The sequence below is a fragment of the Corylus avellana genome, chromosome 8, assembly GCF_965113065.1.
Source record: "Corylus avellana chromosome 8, dhCorAvel1.hap1.2, whole genome shotgun sequence".
Classification (NCBI taxonomy): Eukaryota; Viridiplantae; Streptophyta; class Magnoliopsida; order Fagales; family Betulaceae; genus Corylus; species Corylus avellana.
Window position 1 is genome coordinate 4,990,805 of NC_142497.1, and position 23,727 is coordinate 5,014,531.

A 23,727-nucleotide genomic window follows, 5' to 3' on the forward strand; every position below is an offset into this window, starting at 1 on the left:
TATATAATGCCAGAGGAAGAAAATTTCTCCATTTACATTACCACCATAGCAGTACAGAAGCAATACCAAAGCAGGGAACATCAAAGAGTTTATTTTTAGTGAGATACCATAGTTTGCCTCAAAAAGAGAAGTTTATCCAAGCAAAAGTGCCCTTAAAATGGCTTCACATGTTTCGCTTTTGAAGAACATCAGATGCCCTCCATTAGGAACCTCGTGATAACGAATCCATGGAAGCTTCTCTGAAATATAACGGGTGAGCTTAAAAGGAACGATCCTGTCTGCATAGCCCTGCCAAATGTGAACTGCACCGTCATTGTCAGGGAACGGATTGTTTATGTCCAAGAGATCAAATTCCCATTTGCCATAACCAGCCAATATATCTCGATGCACTGATTCATAAACACCTTGTTGTTTTATCTTTTCCTGAATCCAGAAACATAAACTTGTATTAACAGCTGAAGAATCTCTTGTTTTTACTCCTTGCCTAATCTGAAATGCAGTTTCACAGTTTGTGATGGACCTTAGAAATTACTGAATTCAAGATTTTACAAAGGCCAACTTTTGAGTTTGATTCATACATCTTTAGTAGAACATAGGTGATTCAACCAACAGTGAATTTGAAATTAAAAACAATGTGGCATCCTTATAAAAAGTCATATTAATGTGGTGCGACAAAACAAGAAAAAAGCGTGGGATATGTGACTACCTGGCCTACACTTGGAGCCTCTAACAAACTCTTCACGATCTCTAAATCTTGGTCGCCGAACATTGCTCCTTCATCCGTGGTCAATGAAGGGAACCATGTCTGAGTCATCCACCAATAGAATAACAAAGGAGTGTAATGTGAAATCTGAAGTGTCCTTCGGTACGATGAAGGCAGTGTCCTAAATGCCTCTCTTGATAGATTGGCTGGAAAAATAGGCCACCAGAAGTTCAAAAAAGGAGCAACCAAGGAAGCTCCTGACAACCTGCAAATAATGTCTCAGTAATATATGGAAAGAACATCAAAAAAAAAAAACAAAGAAGAAGAAAGAAATGGTGGTACGTAGTTGAAGTAAAGATCGTGCCTATGTGGTATGTACTTCAGGCAACTCCAAATAGGGTAAGCTCCCAATGAGAGTCCAAATACATAAAATTTAGACCCAAGCTGCAATTGATCAGCTAGTTCTTGAATATCAAATGCTTCACTCTTCACTGAGCGAGAAGGATATGGATCACTCTCTCCATAACCTGCTCTGTCGAAGAACAGGAGATATATCTTTAGCTCCTTTATAAGTTCCTGAAAATAAAATATATTCACCAATTTACTATATTTTACAGCATATTAAATATAACAGAACATAACAAAATGCATTCCTGTTCAATGAGCGTAAGAAAAAGAAATGTCCTTGTAGTAATGATTCCATTGAAGATCAAAGTATAAATATCCACGTAAATCCAGTACCGAATAGTCTTAAATATAAAGGTAATAGAAGACAAAATGGAAGCTTGATTTCCATCATCTTTATTTCCGGTATTAGCTGCTATCAGTATTTAACATCTACATTGCAAAAGAGACTTCCTATATATATTCCCGTTAATCACCAAGAAAACAAGTAGCGCATTTTGATTTTTGGTGCAATGATAAGAGTCTTGGGCAGTCAAGTGCAAGTGTTATAGCAAAACGTTTATTCAGCGTGACTTAGTGGGATGCAAAGAAAACAGTAATAAGAAGAAAAGTTATATATTTTTAAATCTTGAGTCTATCAATTAAATATCTAACAAATCTTCTCAAAACTCTAGAGTCTATCTAGGGTTTGAAGGAAAAGTATGAAGAAACTCAACTTTGGGTATTCTTACTGAAAAAAACTAAATAATAATCAAAAGCTGCGTTTTAGGGTCTATAAAGCATGTATTTATAGGCCCCAAAACCCAAAACCTAATAAAAATACGAAATATAGTCAATTTACAATTCTACGATAGCTGTCCAAACGTAACATAACGCCGTCCAGATGGTCACTGAAATAAAGACATAAAAATAAGAAAATAACATAGACGTCTAGATGGTCTCTGGACGAGGACTTCAGACGAATCTCTCGGGTTTAGGCTTGTCCGAATGGTCTTTGGATGAGACTTTAGACGAGGCTCTCAGGATTACTCTCGTCCAGACGGTTGCAGACGAAAGTCCAGACAAGGCTTTCGGGAAGACACTTCACTCTCCTAGTTCGGACAGGCTACAGACGAGATTGCAGATGAAGCCTGGAATTCAACTTTCGCGCGAGTCTGTGATCTTGTCTTGACTCTCTTTGATACAACTCTTCGGGGTGCCTCCACATGAAATCCCAAGCACTTTGATCTACATAAAAAACTCAGGGCCATTTCCAGATTTACCCCAAAGATCTTACTGTTAGAATAAGTGGCTCATATTCTCTCAAACATAAAATGTAATACTAAAACTATTGGCCCATTGGGAGTAATTAAGTTTTTGTGGGCCTGGAGACAAATAGGTTGTGGGGGGTATTTTGGAGTTTTCCAAAATACTTACAATTAGGGTTTTCCTATAAATATGTTATATTGTAACCCTAAATAATTGAATAGTAAAATATAGTTGCACTCTCATGTGGACTTAAGCACATTACCGAACCACGTAAATCTGTATCTCAACTCTCTCTTGATCTCTCTCTTTTTGATTCCATATTACTCATCATTGTTGTGCACGATAACAACAATTGGTATCAGAGCTTCATTCTGCAATGGCTGGGATTGGCGTACATCTTTTGTGAAATGGAACCGGTAATTTCGGGTTATGACAGAGAAGTGTCAAAAATTTGTTGGTGCAACAAGGGATGGTGAAGATGTTATATATATATATGGGATGAAACCAGAAGGTATGCCGGATATATATTTGAAGGAACTTAAGGCTAAAGTGGTAGCTACTAAGGGTGGGCACGAGTCGGTTTGGGTTGCTTTTCGGTCGTTTCTGCTACCCGGCCTGCACCCAAGGGGTTTGAAAAATCCTATTCGCAACCCGGATACAGTGAACCCTATCCGCGGGGTTTCAGGTTGGATGGGGCAAGTTGAATGTGGCGGGTTGGGCGGGTTGGGCGGGTCGGGTCGGGTCATGTGTTTCTCAAAATATTGATTATAACCAGGATGTAAATACTTCACAAAAGCTTTAACACTCAATTTAACAACAATCAAGAACTTAAAGAAAATGAGACGTAACAATATCTTACCAATGAAATTAGGGATTATACGGCCATGGGAAAATCTACCCATGGGGTACTTAAAAAAGGATTAACCGTACGAGCCAAAATTTGCCTAAAAATTGGTTGTGGTGTTGATATAGTTATTTTTTTCTGACATCGAATAACGAATCCCCAAAGATGAATAAGGAAGCATGTTTTTCCAGCCGACAGAGTGGGGTGGCGAGAGAGAGGGAGCAACGAAAAGAGGAGCGGCGAGACTTGTGAGAGTGAGAGAGGACTAAGGAGGCGGCGAGAGAGGGAGCAACTTGGAAGAATTAGGGTTTTTTTTTTAAAATTTATTTAATAAGGGGGGGATCGGGGCGGGTACCCGCTGCCCAAAATTGTATCTACCCGGCCCCGCCCCGCACGGGTTGGAAGAAATCCAACCCCTTTTTGCAAAAATTGCAACATGAGCCATACCGCAGAATGGATGAGGTGGGAGTTCTCCTTGAAATAAACAATAAATGTATAAAATGTAAAATGGAACAAATCAGTGATTATAAGATCCCACTAAACAAATAGTAAGAACGACTTTTTGTACAAACTCATGACAATCAAAGAACAAAAACAAGGAGATAATTCGAGCAACCAGCACATGGCGGTCTGCTCTGTTTTCTTATTTACGCTGAACTTTTGTACTGAATACAAAACAGTATAATAGACCTAATGGCAACATAAAGACTAAAATACTCTAAGTATATACATATATTCTCTAACAAGAATGACTTTTTGCTGCATCTTCCAGACCAATATCTTTCTCTCTCATCGTTTCATTCAAGCATCATTGTAGTTAAAACAAATACAAGCAACCAAGTTAGATAACATGATTTTCTTTTTCTTTCCCCACATTTCCTAGAAATCAGATTTGATTGCTAATTTCCTTGAAACAGGAAATTCAACCACATTTCTAAACGAGTTAAAAAAGTCAACAACAATTAAAGAAGCAGAGTTAGTTCATACTTGTGGAATAGGTAGACTCAGATCTTTTGAGCTGTTAATGCCATGAACGACAATGATCTTGTACTTAGCCTCTTCCTTTGGAACTCCAGACTCCCTGTAGGCCAAATGCCTTCCATCATTGAGTTTCACCCTAGGTGAAGTGATGGGAGGACCACCTGGTGATCCACATATTTTGGGAGGTGGAGGCTTCAATGCCTGATAAGCCCACCCCAGAAAACCCACCGCCAATGCCACTACAATTGGTGCAATCATAGCTGGAGAATGTGATATCATAGTTAGTACCATGTAAGCAACAAGATAAAAGAACCAACTACGAGGAAGGAAAACTTTTCCAAAAAATATAGGAGTTGCAAAGTTCTTGATGTAATATTTTTGTGAAACACAGCACGTATAGACAATACCATGCAAGGTCTCCTTATCTTTCACAGGGCTTCAGATGTTGACCGTTTTATAAAACAAGGTAATGCAAGTCAATATAAAGAAATAGCTATATATGTAACATAAAAACCCACTACAGTGATATTAGTTGACCAATTATTTCAAAAGCTTAAGCTAATAGGCTCATTGAGTGAAATATTTAATTGAATGGGAGTTGAATTAAGAAGACAAGATTTGACATGACCTTTGCTATGATATAATATTAAATCATCAATTATCTCAAAAGTTTAAGCTGGTAGAAAATTGTGAATTTAATTATTTAATTAATGTTCTAACAAATGACTCGGTTTCTTCAAGATTAGTGGATTCAATTGAAAGCATATAAAATACATTATGCTACAATAAAACACAGCGGAAATAAAGGATTTAGAATCACCTCCAACCATTGTTGCTCAAGCGTAATGAAGAACCTCTAAGCAATATCAATCTCCAGCAATATGAACCTCTATAAAACAAATATAGAAAAGGGATATTATGACCTATGCCTACAAGTACCAAATAATGGAATACACATGGCTTTTTATAAGTAGGCCAGGAACCCTTATTCTTAAATGTTATTGATTTTGCTCCTCCCATCCAAAAGCAAAATCACTCAATAAAATTAATTTCATTAATTCCATAACATCTTTTAGAATTTCATAACATCTTTTGGCTATAATAAATCACTTGATTATCGTAACTGTAATTATAATATATACAGTAAATAAATGTGAAATATAGGCAATATCTCATAAGGATTTTCTTACATTCTCCCACTTGGCATTTATGACACATAAATTCCTTATATGGTTTAGTTATATAATATGGTCATTACTTTATTTATTCTAACAATTTATGAAATTCTCCCACTCACATAACGAATACTACACATGAATCATGCCGGTAAAACCATTATATAATAAGTCATACCTTCTATGCATTACAATATATAATATCCCTTAAATTAGTACCGTATGAGCAATCAAACTTTATAAATAAACTTCCTATAAGTTATTTGAGTCCAACTTTATTTTTATCCTCATGGATAAGGTAATAAATGTGCACACCACTTTATGACAATAACTTGATGTCTATAGACTAAAAGAAAGAACTAAATACAAAATGAATCAATGAGCCCCTATATGACTTTTCAATAGCTTTACCGGTAAACCTTTAGTCTTAATTACAATCCGCAATCATCAATTCAGTACTGATATGCTCAATGAACACTTCATTTCTTTTGATGTTCTCTCTCACATGAAGGTACTTGATGTCGATATACTTACTTTTGCTTCGACTTTTATTATTCTTAGAGAAGAATATGACAACACAATTATCGTAGAAGATCTTTATTGGTCTTGCTATAGAATCGACAATTTTGAGACCACCAACAAAATTCTCAGTCATAGTGCCTGTGTAGTGGCTCCGTAGCACGCACAATAAATTCTACCTTCATTGTAGATGTAGCAACTATAGTTTGCTTGTTGCTTCTCTACAATATAGCCCGTCTAGCAAGAAGAAAGATATACTCTGAAGTTGACTTTTTGCTATCTACACATCCAGCAAAATCTGAATCTAAATATCCAACCACCTCCAAATGGTTAGTGTGTCTGTATGTCAAAGTGTAGTCCTTGGTTCCTTGTAAATACCACATGAATTTTTTTTGCAGATTTCCAATGTTCCAATCCTGGGTTGCTTTGATATCGACCCAGCATTCCAACTGCCATTGCAATGTCAAGTCTAGTGTAGACCTGTGCATACAATAGGCTGCCGACTGCAAATGCATATGAAATATTCTTCATCTGCTCTTGTTCCAATGCATTTTGGGGACATTGATCATTACTAAATTTATCCGCTTTAATGATAGGTGCTACAGAAGCCGAACAGTTCTTCAGTCTGAATCTCTCTAAAACTTTTTCAATGTTGGCCTTTTGAGACAGTTTTAAAATTCTTTATTTTTTGTCTCTATGAATCTCTATGCCAATAACATAAGAGGCTTCACCCAAATCCTTCATTTCTAAATTTTGAGAGGAATTGTTTGGTTTCATGTAGTAAACCTAAATCATTACTTGCAAGCAAAATATCATCTACATACAACACTAGAAATATTACTTTACCCCCACTGACCTTAAGGTATATACATTGATCAACAAAGTTCTCAATAAAACCATATGAGGTAATAACTTTGTAAAATTTGATATATCATTGATGAAAGGCTTGTTTTAGCCCATAAAATAGATTTCTTTAGTTTGCAAGCTTTCTAAGTGTTATCATCAAAACCTTCAGGTTATTTCGTTTAAACCTCTTCTTTAAGATCGCTATTTAGAAATGCTATTTTCACATCCATTTGATGTACCTTTAGATCAAAATGAGCTACTAATGATATGATTATCCTAAATGAATCATTCTTTGATACTAGAGAGAAGATTTCATGATAATCAATGCCTTCTTTTTGCGTAAAACCTTTGGCCACAAGTCTAGCTTTATATCATTCAACATTACTAGAAGCATCCTTCTTAGTTTTGTAAACCCATTTACAGCCTACGGTTACAGCTCCCTCCAGTAAGTGAACGAGATCCCAGACTTGATTTTTAGCCATGATTCCAACTCTTTCTTCATGGCATTTAACCAGAATGTAGAGTGATCTCAACTCATGGCTTGTTAAAATGATTTTGGATCATCCTTAGGCCCAACGTAAAATCGGATTCTTGGAGGTATACAACATAATCACTATGGATTGCTAGTCTACTTATTCTAAACGATCTTTTTAATCCTACATCCCCCACATTTGGAGGAGGTTGAGTACGTTCATTCTGAACTTGTTCCTTATGAGTTGGCTGATCTGAAATTGATTGAGGTTCAAATTAATCAGTTTGGATTTCCTTGAGCAGAATCAAACATCCTTTAGATGAAGGAGCTTTAGTCAACTCTTGTGTTTCATTTGATTCAATCCTTTGAGGGTAAGCACTCCCACTATGTTCAAAATCCTCTAAAAATTTTGCATTTATAAACTCAACAATTCTAGTACTATGAGAAGGACAGTAAAACCTACCTTTGGAGTTTACTGCATAGCCAATAAAATGACCGCGTCGAATTTCTTCAGATTTGGATTGTAAATCCTCACTTCAGCAAGAAAACCCCATATGTGTAAGTGATTTAAATTTGGTTTCCATCCATTTCATAATTCAAAAGGTGTCTTAAGGACAGCCTTTGATAGGACCCAGTTTAATACATACACAACAGTTTTTAAGGTTTCACTCCATAGAAATAAAGGTAGCTAAAAATTACTAAGCATGCTCATAACCATGCCTATAAGTGTGCGATTCATTCTTTCTGCTACACCATTTTGTTGTGGTGTGATAGACATTGTGTATTAAGCAACAATGTCTTCCTCTTCAAGAAATTGCGCAAATGGACCTATCATTTGTCCATTTTCTGCATACCTGTACTCTCCGCCTCTTTCAAATCTTATGATCTTGATTTTCTTTTCTTTTTGTTTCTCTACTTCTACTTTATAGGTCTTGAAAGCATTTAGTGTTTCAGCCTGATCATTTAGAAGTTAAAAATACATAAACCATGTATGGCCATCAATAAAAAATATAAAATATCTTTGACCATTCGAGTAGAGAGTATAGAAAGGTCCACAGATATCTATATGTATGATTTCAAGAATCTCATAACTCTTTTTGGCATCTTTAGTGGTCTTGTTGGCTTTTGCTTTCCCTTTATGCAATCCACACAAGTACCAAAATTAGTAAAGTCAAGAGTTTTTAAAACTCCATCATTTACTAATCTTCTGATGTTCTTTCTCACGCAAAGGTACTTGATGTTGATATGCTTACTTCTGCTTCCACTTTTATTATTCTTAGAGAAGAATATGGCAGAACGATTATCGCAGAAAATCAAGAGAAATTTTATTTTCAATGTTAAATTTACTACCTTATTCTAATTAAGTCATAAAAATAAAAACTTCCCCCGTGGGGATTAATAATTAAATTTATGAATTAATTACAAAATGATGTTAATTTCCTTATGAAGTTCACGTATATAAGCTTGATGCAATTATCATTATAAAATCAAGATGTCGTGGTTCTCCCAAAATTATTCAGATAATTACTACTTTATTAACATCTAATAACTGCATAGATGCCAAAATAAAGTTCCCAATTATAAAAAAACAAACCAACATGAAAGTGGGTAAACAGTATTTTCCAAAGTACAATCGGATAAGTTCCAAGGAAAGTGAGGGGGTGCACATTGGACACTCTTAAATCCCAAGACTTTCTTTGCCAAAACTTTCCTAGACATTGCAATTTTGGATAATACCATACACATTCACCAACATATGTGACTTAGTTAATAATTCTCAAGTCTAGGCATCAAACAATTTATATTTAAACAATATAAATTAAAAGTATAACTTATTCCTATGTTCATGCATTAAAGAAACAATAATTTTAATACTGAATAATTTAAATCACAAGATAAATAAAATTGTGATGTGTGAACATAGTAAATTGCATGGCCTAATGGTTTTAGAAAATGGCCTTAGGCCCTTTATACCGGGAAAAATCCAGGTTCTAAACTTTTATAATGGCCCTTAGGCCCAAAAATCCAGGTTCTAAACTTTTAGGCCGTTTATAATGGCCTTAGTCCCAATTTTTTTTTATAAAAAAAAAACGGATGGGCTACTATGATGGGTTTGTTTTCTTAATCGGGTTGGGTCATCCACTACAAAAAAAAGGGGAGTTTCTGACGTGGTAAACAGTGTCTTTTTTTTGCCACGTCAGTAATTACTGACGTGCTAATTAAACACGTCAGCAAAATTATTTTCTGACGTGTCAAAGTTAACACGTCAGTATTTACTGACGTGTTAATTCTTGACGCGTCAGTAAAAAATTAACCAAATTTAATTTTGACGCAAATTTTTTAATTAGAAATAAAAATTATTAATTTCTGACGTGCCAACATTCGGCACGTCAGAAATTGCTGACGTGTCAAAATGACACGTCAGCAATTTCTGACGTGTCGTTTTGGCACGTCAGAAATTTCTGACGCGCCAAAACGACACGTCAGTAATTTCTGACGTGTCGTTTTGACACGTCAGAAATTTCTGACGTGTCATTTTGACACGTCAGCAATTTCTGACGTGTCCAAAACGACACGTCAGCAATTTCTGACGTGTCAAAACGACACGTCAGAAATTTTTATTTCTATAATTATTATTATGTTTATTATTATTATTATTATTTTTGTTTTCTTTTGGTTTTTTGTTTTTGTTTATACAACTTATTTAATATTTATATACTTCAATATGCCTAATGCATGTTAATTACTTAATTTTATTATTTTAAGGAGATTCCAAAATATATAGTGATATAAAAATCGATCTAACGGTCATTTTTTTTTGCCATGTCAAATAAATTTAAACCAATCAGAACTAAACTTTTCTTCAATGTGTCGACCCAGCATTCCTTCTTTTTTGATAAACCTTCATCTAAGCACAACCAAAAATTAGCTTATCCAACGTTACATCATCCTCAATCATGAAAGCCAAGTTGTCAAGTTGGCCTAGTAATTTGTGTCATCACTCTTATGATCAGCATAATACAATTTTGGGGAATTTGTTATGATTTCAAGTGTTTTAGATGACTTAAATACAATTTTAATTACGTGTCCATAAATTTTTGGACAATTTACTTTTACAAGTGGTTTTTTTTTTTTTTTTTTTAAATGGCTATCATCTAATCATGCATGGGTAATTGGCCGGGTATTGTGTCTAAGTTAAAGCATGAATGTCGATAGAGGTAGGCATTGAAATAGGCTGCTGGCCCAAAATTATTAATTGAGGCTTTATGGACTTCATTTAACTATAATCTCCACACGATATTACAATTAATGTGTCAATTAATTAGTGCAAAGATGTAATTTGGAACTCCCCCCTCAAATTTAATTAATTAATTATTTTTTAAAAAAAGATATTAATGTATCGGCATATAAAACACATGATAGTAATTGATAAGTTTAACGTGATGGCTATTAAGTTTTAGACAACCAAAAATCTGTAAAAAAAAAAAAAAAAAAGAAGGAAAAATTAACTTTGATAATTACACAACTCCAAATACCACGAAGTAAATATTTAATAATGGTCCAATTAAACACATATACTAAAATAGTATTTAATGCTTTTTTAAATTAAAACCTAAATTATGTGAATTGAAGCAAAAAGAAAATAAAATAAAAATATAATACAAATATTTAACTTATATATATATACACATAATTACTGACGTGCCATCTTGGCACGTCAGGCGTTCCTGACGTGCTAAGATGGCGCGTCAGGCGTGGCCTTGGGAAGGCCAGCGCCTGCTGGCCGTCCCATCGGCCACGCCTTGCAGGCGTACGCTGGCGTTTAAATTTGGGATTTCTCCCATTTTTTTTTTTTTTCCCTCCAGCTACCTCCTCCCGCCGGCCTGCCTTCTTCTTCCCTCCCATTCTTTTTTTTCTTCTCTCCTCCGGCGCCCACAGCTCCCTCTAGCTCCCGCGCTCTCTCTCTCTCATCAGCTCCCTCTCCCGCGCTCTCTCTCTCTCTCTCTCGCTCTATCTCTCTCCAGCTCACGTGACGCGCGTGCTCCGGCCATCTCCATCACTTCGCCGGCTGAAACTTCTCCGTCGTCGATCAACTACCTCCAGCTCGATCTCCTGCAGGTATATATATATATATATATATATATATATATATATATATTTATTTATATATAGTTTTATTTTATATATACTGTTTTATTATATATATATATATATATATTTTGTCTTGTTTAATCAAATTTATGTTTTATTTTGTCATGAATCCGTATGATGTTTGGTTAATATATATATTGGATTGATCGAGCATTTGTGAGTAGGTATTAATTGATGGAGGTGTTTGTTATTTTTTTTTTTTTGCTTGAAATGTTATTTACTTATTGTACGTTCGCTGTATATGCACATGCATGCATGCAAGATGATGTTTCTGATGATAGCTAGGTTTTTGTTTCATAATATAATAGTTTTTAAAATGTCGCCGGATTGTTGTTTTATTTTTTTTATTTTTTGTTTGTTTAGCTGAAAAATGTTGGCTTATTAATTAGTAAATAATTTATACAACATTATTTAATTTCAATTTTAATCATTTGACCTTCTAATTAAGTACGTGTAGTACGTAGTGATAATTATAGAGATTTAATTCCATACTTTGTTTAATTAATACTTAAATTGAATGAGTCTTAATATTGAGACGTACATTAAATCTCTTATTAATTTGTAAGTTATACATGAGTATTAATTAAATAGAGACAGTACTCCAAATGAATACACACTTTAATTGGTACTATCCCCTTATTTTTTCTAACAAATTCATATCCATGAATATTGGAACTTCATATTAATTAAATAACTAACCTAGTTATTTAATTATTTTAGGGTCCCCATATATATATATATATATATATATATATATATGCATGAATATTATTATATTTGCACATAAAAAATTTAAACCTATATGATAATGTATATATAGGTTTATATTTTTAACGTGGTTGAAATATTTAGGTTTATATATATGCATGTGCTTGAAATGAGGTATATATTTTTTAAGTCTTTTATATTATTGATTCGTAATTTATGTACGTAGCGAAAAATGGACAAGAGTTGGATGACAAAGTCTAGGGGTACGAGGGAATACAGAGACGGGTGTAGACTGTTCGTGGAGTTTGCAGTTAGTAACTGTAAAACCCCTGATGGAAAAATCAATTGCCCTTGCAAGATTTGTCGAAATAACCGGCGCCACCCGCCGGATTTCGTATTCGACCACTTGACAGGGGGAAAATGAATGATGCCGGAATATACATTATGGTACTATCATGGTGAGAAGCATGTACAGGGTCCTGATAGACCGTCTGGTTCGAATCGCCCGGCTTCAGATGCGGGTGCAACTGCAAATCAGGGTGGAGACATGCACGCAATGTTGCGTGACTTATTCGGCATGCACGAAGTGGTCAGGGAAGACAATTGTGAGCCTCAAGTCGTAGTGCAAGGGGGTGAAGACATTGTAAACGAAGAAGCCGCTGAAGGTGACGCAGTAAAGTATTATATGCTTATGAAAAAGGCGGAGAAACCACTTCATAACGGAACAAAACATAGCAAACTAAGTGCGACTGTACACTTGTACAACCTGAAGTGCGTTGGTGGACTAAGTAACGCAAGCTTCTCGGCCTTCCTAGAGTTCATCAACCAGTTGCTGCCTGAGAGTGATGAAAAGCTGCCTGGTAATACATATGAGGCGAAAAAGTTTTTACGAGATATGGGACTTGGGTATGAGAAGATACCGGCCTGTCGTAATGACTGTATGTTATTCTGGAAGGGCACAAAGGAGTTGGATTCATGTACCGTATGTGGAAAATCTAAATGGATGGATGCAATCAATTTAGATGAGGATGGTCAACCTATATCGTCGGGCAAGAAACGTCCGGTAAAGGTGTTGCGGTGGTTTCCACTTGTACCACGACTACAGAGGTTGTTTATGTCAGAGCATACTGCACGCTTTATGAGGTGGCATGCAGAAGGCCGCACAAAGGACGGCGTATTGAGGCATCCGGCTGATGGCGAAGCATGGAAGTCATTCGACAATTTACATCCGGAGTTTTCAGCGGACAGCAGGAATGTAAGGCTCGGACTAACCTCGGATGGATTTAATCCATTTGGAAACATGAGCACATCTCACAGCACTTGGCCTGTACTGCTTATGCCCTATAACTTGCCTCCTTGGATGTGCATGAAGCAGACATCTTTTATACTATCATTGATTATTCCAGGCCCAAGTTCACCTGGAATGGATATAGATGTCTACCTTCAACCCTTAATTGAGGAGTTACAAGAACTATGGAATGTAGGGGTGCCCACATACGACGTCTCAAAGAAAAAAAATTTTGTCCTACGAGCGCAGTTGATGTGGACAATTAATGACTTTCCAGCATATGCAGATTTGTCTGGATGGTCTACCAGGGGTGAGAAGGCATGTCCGTGCTGTATGAACTCGACATGGTCGAAGTGGTTAAAACATGGTCATAAATGGTGTTATATGGGGCACAGACGATACTTGCCCATGGATCATCCATGGAGGAGGAACAAAAGAACATTTGACGGCAACGTCGAATTAGAATGTGCCCCTGATGTCCCAAGTGGAAACGAAATCATGAACCAATTAGAAGGGATGGTGTTTGGGGATGAGAACGCTGGTCAGGCAAGGGAGGCTGCGAAAGAAAAAGGAAAGAAGCAGAAGACGAATACTTCTAATGTAGTATTCAAGAAGAAAAGTATTTTCTTTAGGTTGCCGTATTGGAAAGATAATTTATTACGGCACAACCTTGATGTTATGCACATAGAGAAAAACGTGATGGACAACATACTTGGTACAATACTGGACATTCCAGGGAAAACGAAGGACAACTTCGCCGCCCGCTTAGATTTGCAAGAAATGGATTTGAGACGTACACTTCATCCCTACACTGGCGAGAATGGTAAGACATATATGCGGCAAGCTACCCACACGATGTCCAAGGATGATAAGACACATTTTTTGAAAGTGTTACGAAATGTAAGGGTGCCCGATGGATATGCCTCGAACATTTCCCGTTGTATACGACTTAAGGACTGTACGATATCGGGGTTAAAGAGTCATGACAGTCACGTATTGATGCAGCAGCTTCTACCTATTGCATTGCGTGGATCACTTCCAAGCAACGTGGTTAGACCACTTGTTGAGATGTCTGCATTCTTCAGGGAACTATGTTCAACAACATTGACACAAGAGGATATTGACCGACTACAGAGTGCCGTCTATATCACGTTGTGCAAGTTGGAACAGGTTTTTCCCCCCAGCTTTTTCACAAGCATGGTTCATGTGGTCGTGCATCTTATCGGTGAATGCCGACTCGGTGGACCAGTACAGTATAGGTGGATGTATCCGGCAGAGAGGTAAACTTTGTTTACGAATATTTCATATTTTATGGTTTAACTATAATACAAGACAAGTATTAACTGCACTGATTGATTGTATATTCGTTCATATTTAGGAGCCTTGGAGTTTTCAAATCTAATGTGCGTAACAAAGCGGCCCCTGAAGGCTGCATTGCGGAGGGTTACATAGCTACTGAGTTGGTGACGTTCTGTTCGAGATATTTAGATAATACACCAACATTTCACAATAGGATACAAAGAAATCCGGATGGTTCAAAGGGACATGGAACACGAGTCCGGCTCGACCGAATCACAATGACACAGATACACCGGTATATTATGTTCAATTCGGACGACTTCCTTCAATTGCGAACGTAAGTCGATGTCATTCTACGCCATATTGTATATTCAATGAACTTGTAACATTTCCCGTATCGAATTATAATTAACTTCATCATCGAATTGTAGAATGCACATGGATACGCTTAGGGGGCGAACAACAGAGGATCAGTTGGAAACCCAACATTATGAGCTGTTCTGCGACTGGTACCGTGACTACGTAAGAATGACGTGATGTTAACAAAATCACTTGTCGGATTATATTTGCATGCATAATGTTTTCCAAATGAACTGGAACACTCTTTAACCAAGTGTTAACATTGTATTGTAAATATTCACAGGTCGATCGATTGGATGATCGATGTAGGAAGGAACTTGGTGAGAAATTGATAATGCATTGTAGAGGGCCGCGGGAGTCAGCAGTCAGATACAATAGATATGTGGTTAACGGCAAGTTGTTTCGTACAATTGCATCTGATGCCGGAAAGAGGACTCAGAACAGCGGGGTGTGTGTGCCGACTGTTGATGGCGAAACGTACTACGGGAAGTTGACGGAAGTACTTGAGATTGAGTACTACGACAGAACTACGTACGTTATGTTCAGATGTGATTGGGCGGACACCACGAGGGACAAGGGGTACAAGGTGGATGAGTATGGCATGATACTTGTGAACTTCAAAAACCTTGTTCACACCGGAGAATTGATTACTGATGAGCCATATGTGCTAACTTCACAAGTTGATCAGGTGTTTTACGTAGAAGATGGCAGATACCCGGATTGGGTTTGCGCAGTAAGGACCAAACCAAGAAATATATACGACGTTGGTCAGAGTGAAGGGCATCAGGATTCAGGTGCCAATTATCACGAGTGTGAGCCGCTCATATTGACCAGAAATTGTGATCAGGATCTGCAGGATCATATCCAATACGTCAGACCCGACTTAGATCCAATTGAAGCGTATGTGATTGAATAAAAGCTATATATATATATATATGTTTAGATTGGTAGTTGTTCACTATATGCCCATCAACGCATTTAATAGAGTTGTTTAATTGGGAAAAAACGTCAGTATATCTTATTTCATACGTGTGAGTCATGCATACATAACGTAGTGAATATTTCATACATTGTATACGTGATTAATTGAATTTGTGGTATTTTTTGCAGGTTACTATGAGCCATAGGGGGAAGAGAAGAGCACGCAGGGGCTCGTCTCTCAAGCGACAGCCTATGTCGCTTGGGTCTCCGTCAGTCCACCTTGATGATAGCGAGCAACAAGACGTTGCTCAGCTTTTGGGTATTCAGGACGGGTATCGACCGGTACTTCCAAGCGATATGGAAGGGGAGATCCCTCTCCATAATCCATACGGTCGGGCAGGCATGGCCCAGACGGGGTATCTGCCAGAGAGCCAGCTTGGACAGCGTATGCAGGGACATGTAGAGCACCTTGATGATAGCCAGCATAGCGCAGGTATGACCGAATTTTTTTTTGGAAAGATTGCAAGTTTTTTGGAAATTTCTAAATGTATTGGTGCGATATCAATTATATTATTTAACTACAACTACAATTTCATATAATTCTAAATATTCTAAAAAACATATATAGCAGGTCCCGACGACAGTGACACATCGGCCGAGGAGGACTGTATTGGTGCGACACAGGACACGGCTGACCCGCAGCCAACCGACCCTGCTCCCGGCGACCACTTACTCCCTCGGCAGGTCCGCACCATAAGTAAGTGGATATGTTCGAATGTTGTGTATATATGTCTTAATTTAGTTGTAATTAGTATTGAATTCGACATAACTTACATCGGTAATTTTTTAATTTATTAGGTACCGATTCAGAGGGAAACGAAGTTATTGAGGTGTTTACCATCCGTGACTCGCACAGGTTGCCGGGAGTCCCTGCCGGCAAGCGGATCATTATGGAGTACAATGCTGCATGCCAGCCCGTCGGCGTTAGTTCCATGAGGTTTAAACGGATGGCTGGAGATATCGTAAGGAGCTCCAATTATGTCCGAATACCGGACGATTGGTTAAAGGTACCGCAGCGTACCAAAGAGGATATTTGGGACGCCTTGATGGTATGTGTTGCATATATGTTAAAACACTCATAATGTATATATGTATATATACGTTCTAAGTTGCACACATATATTTTAGTTTTTGTAATTTAATAATTTTGAACATGTGCAGGCATACTTTTTCGTCCCGCCCGAATTCAATTTGAAAGCCATAAAGAATGAAGCATTTAAGGATATGGGATCAAAGCTGCGGACTTGGAGGTACGAGCTTAAAAGACGCTGTGCAATTACGGAGGAAGATACTCCGGATACTATACGGGCAAGAGTGGGGGACAAAACACTTGACGAGTACAATGCCGAAGACGTGGAGATCTTATTGGAGAGATGGTGTACTCGTCAGAATAAGGTAGGTCATGAGTTAAATTCTTCATTTTGTGTAGTGTCATTATATGGTTTTATTAACATGTACGAGTGTCATGTAAAACGAAATTGCCTCTTTATTGTGTAGTGTTGCATATAAAGAGTACTAAAACCAAATTTCCTTACATTATTAACATATCAATATGGTAACTGTGTAGGACTATGCGAACAAAATGAAGAGCTTGCGAGCATTAAATAAAGAGCCCCATTGCACCGGATCGAAGAGCTATGCCAGAGCGACAGATGAGGAGGTAAGTGTGTAATTTAACATGTAAACAACAAATCATTTGATATATTTAAAAATATTTGTATGTCCTATTTTTTCGGCAGGCCATACGTCTGGGCAAGTATCCTACTCGTGCAGAGAGTTACATCAGCACGCACACGAAGGCGGACAAAAGCTATCCGAATGAGATAGTGGAAGAAAGATGTGTATGCTACAATTTAATTCTTTGTTTATATACTTTAAAATTATCTGCAATTAACAGTTGTATGACCCACTGACCCAATAATGAATGTAACATACAGAAAAGGATGAAGGAGCTGATACCCACCGACCCTGCAGCGTCGTCTAGCATCACAGAGGGAACGGTCAAGTGGGCGCCAAACGACGCGTATGCACAGGCCCATGGAAATAAGCCTGAATACGCCGGTAGGGTTCGGCAGCTTGGATCGGGTATTTTGCCCGTGCGGGGCTCCATACGTTCATACTATACACCTTCACAAGCAAGGTCAGAAAACACCAGCCAGTACTCCATGATATCACAAGAAACGCTTGACAGAGCTCTTGAGGCGGAGAGGGCGAAGCACAAGGAAGAGATAGATGCATTGGTGGCCGAGAACAATGCACGTCAGGCAGCGTTTGACGCCCGATTGCGCCAGATTGAGGCAATGATGCGGTTCAGCTCTGCACCAGATGGAGCTTCCCCACATATTGCGGTGGTGCCATCGTCGATCGACGGCGAAGCAGGTACTGACATTTTTTAATGGTCAAATGTGTTTTTAGACCTTTACCTATATATATGTGAACTTCTATAACCTATATATATGTTAACGTATAACTTATGACCTTTTCAGTTATAACTTATGACCTTATAACTTATAACTTATAACTTATAACTTATAACTTATGACCTATATATATGGAATTGTGTTATCTTATGACCTTTTCAGTTTTATGGAGGGGCCTACTGTTTCCTAGATTAGAGTAGCGGGGCCGAGGATCCCTCCCTCATGTATTATTTTTGAAGAAGAAATCCCTCATGTGTATTAAATCAGAAAGCATTGTTACCCATATACTAATTCTTGCGTGACTTGTCACATACAGCATTCCAATTGGGCTGCCTTAGGAGATAGAAAATAGTGGCCACCTTTTCTTGAATTAACTTGCTTGCTTCTATTTTTAATGGTCAAATGTGTTTCTAGAACTTTAGCTATATCATGTGAACTTCTAAAACCTATATATATGTCAACTTATAAATTTAGAGTATGGATATATATGTTGTAGTCATTCTCTTAATTAATTAATGTTGTGTAATTCCTGTTGAATTTGGTTTATATATCATTGTTGGTTTGGTGGTGGATGTGGGTACGTACGAGCGTTGCTTTTGAACTGTTTTATTGGTATTATGAGATCAATATACAACTATAGTCCTTGTAGAATATTAACAATCTAGTGTATGTGATTGTTTGAGAGTATGAAACGATCAAGTATTAACTAGATGAATATCATAATTTGTTGGAAATAATATAACATGATTTGAATATATGTAAAGTCCTATGTGTTAATATCCTCAACAAATTAAAATGTTAATAAATATCTCACATAATTGCCATGGCAAAAATGAAGCGCATGAGTCTATAAATTTAACGTCAACATTGATTGCTCTTGAGGCGGAGAATTTTAGTTTTTTTTTTTTATATGCATTTTTGGCTAATTAACTTCATCATCGTTTTACCTCTTGTTGTTATATCATTTACTGTGTTAGACTCAACAATTGAGTTGGGTGAATATTTGGACATAAATGAATTGCCCTTACATAGTCAATATTGTTTGGTGATTGTTTGTTTTTATCGTTTGCAGGTGATGGAGAAGATGCTATGAATGTCAATAATCAGCATTGACCGTCTGGTTTGCCATTCATACTTGTATAAAAGTTACTTTGTTGACGTAATTGTATTTATGATATCCCTTTTTATAACAACAGAGATAGTTTTTTGATAATTGTGGATGGTTATTGACACTGGTATATATATGTTATTTTGTGTGTGTTAAGATTGATGGAAAAATAGTCTGATGTGTTAACTTATTAGGTTATGACTTATGTTATTTGTTATTGATGGAAAAATAACATGACTTATGTTATTTGTATAGATTGACGGAAAAATTGCTAGAATTATTTGCAATGATTGATGGATAAATTGTATATCAGGTTAATTGTAATCCAAAATTCGAGTATAGTCTCAAAAAAACTAAAGAAAAATATATTGGGGGGTGGAAAAGAATTTAAAAAAATTAACCAAATTTTCTGACGTGCCACAATTTAACACGTCAGAAAATTTTCTGACGTGTCAATTTGTGACACGTCAGAAATTTCTGACGTGTTGAATTTGACACGTCAGAAAAAAATTTCTGACGTGTCGATTTATAACACGTCAGAAATTTCTGACGTGTTATAAATCGACACGTCAGAAATTTTCCATTTCTGACACTTATAATATTCACGCGCGAGACACGTCAGGAACACCACGTCAGGGACGTTTTCTGACGTGTCAGGCAGCCTGACACGTCAGAAAACGTACGTCAGAAAAAAATCATTTTCTTGTAGTGATCTTATTGAGCTACGGGTAAGAGCACTTACTTACCCAGTTTTTTTTTTTAATTTTTTTTTTAATTTTATTATTTTTTATTATTCTTATTCTTATTATTATTATTATTATTATTATTATTATTATTTTTTATATATATACTGGACCGGGCTTGGGTTAAAAATAAAACCCATACCCAATGGCCCGCATATTGACCCGGTTTCATATGGGTTTGAAACCCTACTCGGAAAAAACAAAACCTAACCCAGCATCCTTAAATCCCTAGCCGCCACCCCCTTCTCCTTCCTCATGCGCCGCCGCCCATCGGCCAATCTTATGCGCCGGCCACCAAGGGCCGCCGCCTAATGGCCTAACAAGTTTTGTCGACCGGCGAAAGGGTCGTCGTTCCACCCACCCGACACGGGCTGCCGCCTTTGTCCGTTATTGGCGACTAGGCGAAGAGGCGCCGTTATTCTCTCACAGGCGGCCGTGATGGGCTGGCGCTTGCTTCATGCGGCTGCCGTGCAAGGCCACCGTACAGCAGCCCCAGACGACGCCGACCGGCAGGAAGCCGTGGCGCCGTCCAACCCACATCCACGGGATCTTTCGACGTCACCCACACCGTCAAAACGCCGTTCATTCCAGCGCAAGCCGCTGCATCCTTTACGTGGCCAAACGCCACTTGTTTGCGGCCAGGACAGTGGTTCACGGTGGCCAGGGCAGTGGGTCACGGTGATCAGGGCAGTTTCATTTTTGGGTCAGTTTTCTGTACTCTGGCCTCCAGGTTTCATTTTGTTTCAATATTCACGGGAACAAAAAATACAAATATTATTGAAAAAAATAAATAAATAAAACAGGGCCGTGGGTTTCATTTTTTATTTTTTTAGAATTAATCAGGATACATATTATAAAAAAAAAAAACAGGGCAGTGGGTTTCATTTTATTATTATATTTTTTTTTTGGCGGCCATTTTATTTCAACATGCAACAGAATACATATAATAAAATGCTAAGCAAAATAAATTATGCTATAATAAAACTCAAAGGAAATAAAAGATTTAGAATTACCTCCAATTAATATTGTTGCTCAAGCGTAACGAAGAATCCCCGAGCAATATCAATCTCCAGCAATACAAACCTCTATAAAACAAAATAGAAAATGAATCTTCTTCCCTATGCCTATAAGTACGAAATGATATAGGTAGGCCAAATTACTCAATAAAATTAATTTCATTAATTCCATAATATCTTTTAAAATTTCATAACATCTTTTTGGCAAAATAAATCACTAGATTATCTGAATTGTAATTATAATAAATATAGTAAATAAATGTGAAATAAAGGCCAAACCACGTAAGGATTTTCTTTCATCAATGACATGGCATGACAGCCGTATAAAAAAGGCTTCTATAGGAAAGTCCATGAGAAATTTATTTGAGAGTACGCAAACCAAAACTAATTTCACTTGCCAAGATTTACTGTCATCTTTCGGATGATTCATCAAAAGTGAGTGCTATCTCCAAACTAAGACCATAACATTCTAAAAAGCAATCAAATTAACAAGACAACTCTACATTTCCCTTACAAACTCGGAAGATAGTCTAAATTTTCACTCTTATCTGATCTAAATGAATCAAATTTAAGCAAAATAAGACGAACCCATAAACAATAACTGAAATTCAAACAAAATAAGATTGACAAAGTGAAAATTTGAGAAAACCCACATGAAGGAAGTGGAAGAAGGGAAGTGGGTTTGGCTTTGATCTTCCTGGTGTGAGCCCTGGCTTGTGCATGCAGCATAAACTTTCTTGCTATTCCTTCCAAGAGTACAGTCACTTTGTATAGGACAAACAAGTGACGAAGGCCCACATGAGTCTGGAGAGTTTGAACCGCAGAATCGCAGGAAAGTGAAGGACAATTTTTTCTTTTCTTACTAAGTTCCATTGTAACCATGTCAATGGGTATAAAAGCCCCATTGTAGTCTTGTTAAGGCATTCGAGCTTTCAGTATCATTTTGTAATCAACTAGCTTAGCATCCGTAGATTCTGTTTAGCTAGTTCTCAATTGTAGAAGGAGACATTACAAAGTGGCTTGAATAAGAACTCTGTTTCCTATTTTCTCAGCAAAATCCTCTTAACCAAACACTAGTTTACTCTCATTTTCTTGTGAGAGCAAATTGTGTGTTGTTACACTCTCTCTCTGTTTCTCTCCCTCGATCTCTCTTGAGTATTTCTCTTCCATAGTCTCTACAATCCTCCATCTCTCATGGGTTATCATCTTCTTTCAAATATTCTCATCAGTTTGTGAAGAGGGACGAAGCAGACCTCTCACATCAAAATGCTATCTAAATGAAATTCTGACTTTTCTCTCAACTTTATTAATCCATTTGTAGGCACTCCATTTTTTACCAAGTCAAAATACTATAAGCTCTCGGTTCTCAACGATGGCAAAACATGTATTAGAATATAATATGGTATTATCAGTTCTGGAGACATATATCCTAATAGGATTTGATGCAATCCTCAACTCCAAAGTTGGCCCACGAAATGATGAGATTTAACTTTCTAGATGTTTTTTTCCCAAGCACATCTTCCGCAAATTTTTTTGCCCAAAGATTTTAATATTTTTCCAAAAATGAATTTTTGCCAATAGATTGTTTTTAGGGGTGGTCATTCGGGCTCATGGCCGGGTCTCTATTGTGTTGAGTCATAGGTATACATGCAATCATGGGCGAAATTAAAATTTTAGGTTTGGGATGGGCAAAACTAAAAATTAAAAAAAAAAAAAAAAATGAGAATGTTTTATAGTTTTGGGTGGAGTCACAGCCCCCCAAAGCATCAGCTGGGTCTCCCCGCATGCAATTATATAGTTCAAAACCAACACAACTCATTTTAATTAATCATGTTAAATCCATTAATCTTAACATGTGACACGATACTCTCATAATTAATTTAATAAATAAATTGTGTTCGGTTGATATAAACATGACCCATTTAAACCTATTTAATATAAAAATAATACATACTCTAACGCTCAAAAAGTGCCCACAAAATATGCCATAGGATGAATAAAACACATTGATGTCATTTTTGTTATCTTGTTTATGATTGTTAGTGTATATGGGACTTTAGTCCAACATTTGTTATCTTACTCGCCTCTAGCTCTATATAAGGAGGCCTCTACCACACCATTCCATACACCCCACACAACCATTCCCTAGGGGGATGTTAGTGTATATGTGAGACTGAGTCCCACATTGCTAAGGAGAGGGAGTCTTACTTCCTCTAGCCTCTATATAAGGAGGCCTCAATGTAACCATTTCTATACACCTCTATATAGTATATACCTCTCAACACACTTCTCTTACGCTCTCTCTCATTCGTAAGGTTAGCATTTTTTATTTTACTTTGCATAAATTTACAATATAACGCGGCTCCCCCCACCACCCCCAACCCCGGCACCCCCCTTTTTTCTTTTGTATATTTGACCTTTCGGCTAAAGCAAGCAAGATCAGAATAAAAGGCCAATCT

General features: G+C 37.1%; 4 protein-coding genes and 1 non-coding gene across 5 annotated transcripts; 4 read left to right on the plus strand and 1 right to left on the minus strand.

The window, feature by feature from the left end:
* Window positions 1-19: 19 nt before the first annotated feature.
* LOC132164223 (uncharacterized) lies at window positions 20-22,312 on the minus strand. The gene is made up of 6 exons (XM_088519017.1): window positions 21,266-22,312; window positions 5,002-5,070; window positions 4,188-4,441; window positions 1,068-1,279; window positions 707-968; window positions 20-423 (listed from the first exon to the last, which is right to left on the minus strand). The coding sequence occupies exons 2-6, from the start codon at window positions 5,009-5,011 to the stop codon at window positions 133-135; spliced, it is 1,029 nt and encodes a 342-aa protein (XP_088375143.1). The 5' UTR covers window positions 5,012-5,070; window positions 21,266-22,312; the 3' UTR covers window positions 20-132.
* Window positions 12,481-14,793, plus strand: LOC148584005 (uncharacterized). The gene is made up of 3 exons (XM_088519045.1): window positions 12,481-12,542; window positions 12,648-13,825; window positions 14,720-14,793. Exons 1-3 carry the CDS (start codon window positions 12,481-12,483, stop codon window positions 14,791-14,793), a joined length of 1,314 nt encoding a protein of 437 aa, XP_088375171.1.
* Window positions 14,919-15,916, plus strand: LOC148584006 (uncharacterized). The gene is made up of 3 exons (XM_088518893.1): window positions 14,919-14,977; window positions 15,072-15,162; window positions 15,284-15,916. Exons 1-3 carry the CDS (start codon window positions 14,919-14,921, stop codon window positions 15,914-15,916), a joined length of 783 nt encoding a protein of 260 aa, XP_088375019.1.
* LOC148584007 (uncharacterized) lies at window positions 16,279-19,611 on the plus strand. The gene is made up of 8 exons (XM_088518706.1): window positions 16,279-16,414; window positions 16,553-16,678; window positions 16,780-17,030; window positions 17,143-17,376; window positions 17,549-17,641; window positions 17,721-17,822; window positions 17,919-18,360; window positions 19,474-19,611. Exons 1-8 carry the CDS (start codon window positions 16,279-16,281, stop codon window positions 19,512-19,514), a joined length of 1,425 nt encoding a protein of 474 aa, XP_088374832.1. The 3' UTR covers window positions 19,515-19,611.
* On the plus strand, window positions 19,909-20,017 carry LOC148584008 (small nucleolar RNA SNORD90). The gene has a single exon (XR_015913059.1). It is a non-coding gene; the product is annotated as a small nucleolar RNA SNORD90 (small nucleolar RNA).
* Window positions 22,313-23,727: the final 1,415 nt, after the last annotated feature.

What these genes read in the sequence shown, in the direction of transcription:
- LOC132164223 (XM_088519017.1), bottom strand. An exon ending in CTGAAGTACATACCACATAG is followed by an intron (nt 969 to 1,067) that starts GCACGATCTTTA and finishes CATTATTTGCAG; the next exon opens with GTTGTCAGGAGCTTCCTTGG. An exon ending in AGGCTCCAAGTGTAGGCCAG is followed by an intron (nt 424 to 706) that starts GTAGTCACATAT and finishes TTCTGGATTCAG; the next exon opens with GAAAAGATAAAACAACAAGG.
- LOC148584005 (XM_088519045.1), top strand. Translation starts at nt 12,481, where the DNA reads ATGCCGGAATATACATTATGGTACTATCATGGTGAGAAGCATGTACAG. An exon ending in GTACAGGGTCCTGATAGACC is followed by an intron (nt 12,543 to 12,647) that starts GTCTGGTTCGAA and finishes CGAAGTGGTCAG; the next exon opens with GGAAGACAATTGTGAGCCTC. An exon ending in ATGTGCCCCTGATGTCCCAA is followed by an intron (nt 13,826 to 14,719) that starts GTGGAAACGAAA and finishes GTTCATATTTAG; the next exon opens with GAGCCTTGGAGTTTTCAAAT.
- LOC148584006 (XM_088518893.1), top strand. Translation starts at nt 14,919, where the DNA reads ATGACACAGATACACCGGTATATTATGTTCAATTCGGACGACTTCCTT. An exon ending in GACTTCCTTCAATTGCGAAC is followed by an intron (nt 14,978 to 15,071) that starts GTAAGTCGATGT and finishes ATCGAATTGTAG; the next exon opens with AATGCACATGGATACGCTTA. An exon ending in GCGACTGGTACCGTGACTAC is followed by an intron (nt 15,163 to 15,283) that starts GTAAGAATGACG and finishes AAATATTCACAG; the next exon opens with GTCGATCGATTGGATGATCG.
- LOC148584007 (XM_088518706.1), top strand. Translation starts at nt 16,279, where the DNA reads ATGGAAGGGGAGATCCCTCTCCATAATCCATACGGTCGGGCAGGCATG. An exon ending in TCGGCAGGTCCGCACCATAA is followed by an intron (nt 16,679 to 16,779) that starts GTAAGTGGATAT and finishes TTAATTTATTAG; the next exon opens with GTACCGATTCAGAGGGAAAC. An exon ending in GGTGTACTCGTCAGAATAAG is followed by an intron (nt 17,377 to 17,548) that starts GTAGGTCATGAG and finishes GTAACTGTGTAG; the next exon opens with GACTATGCGAACAAAATGAA.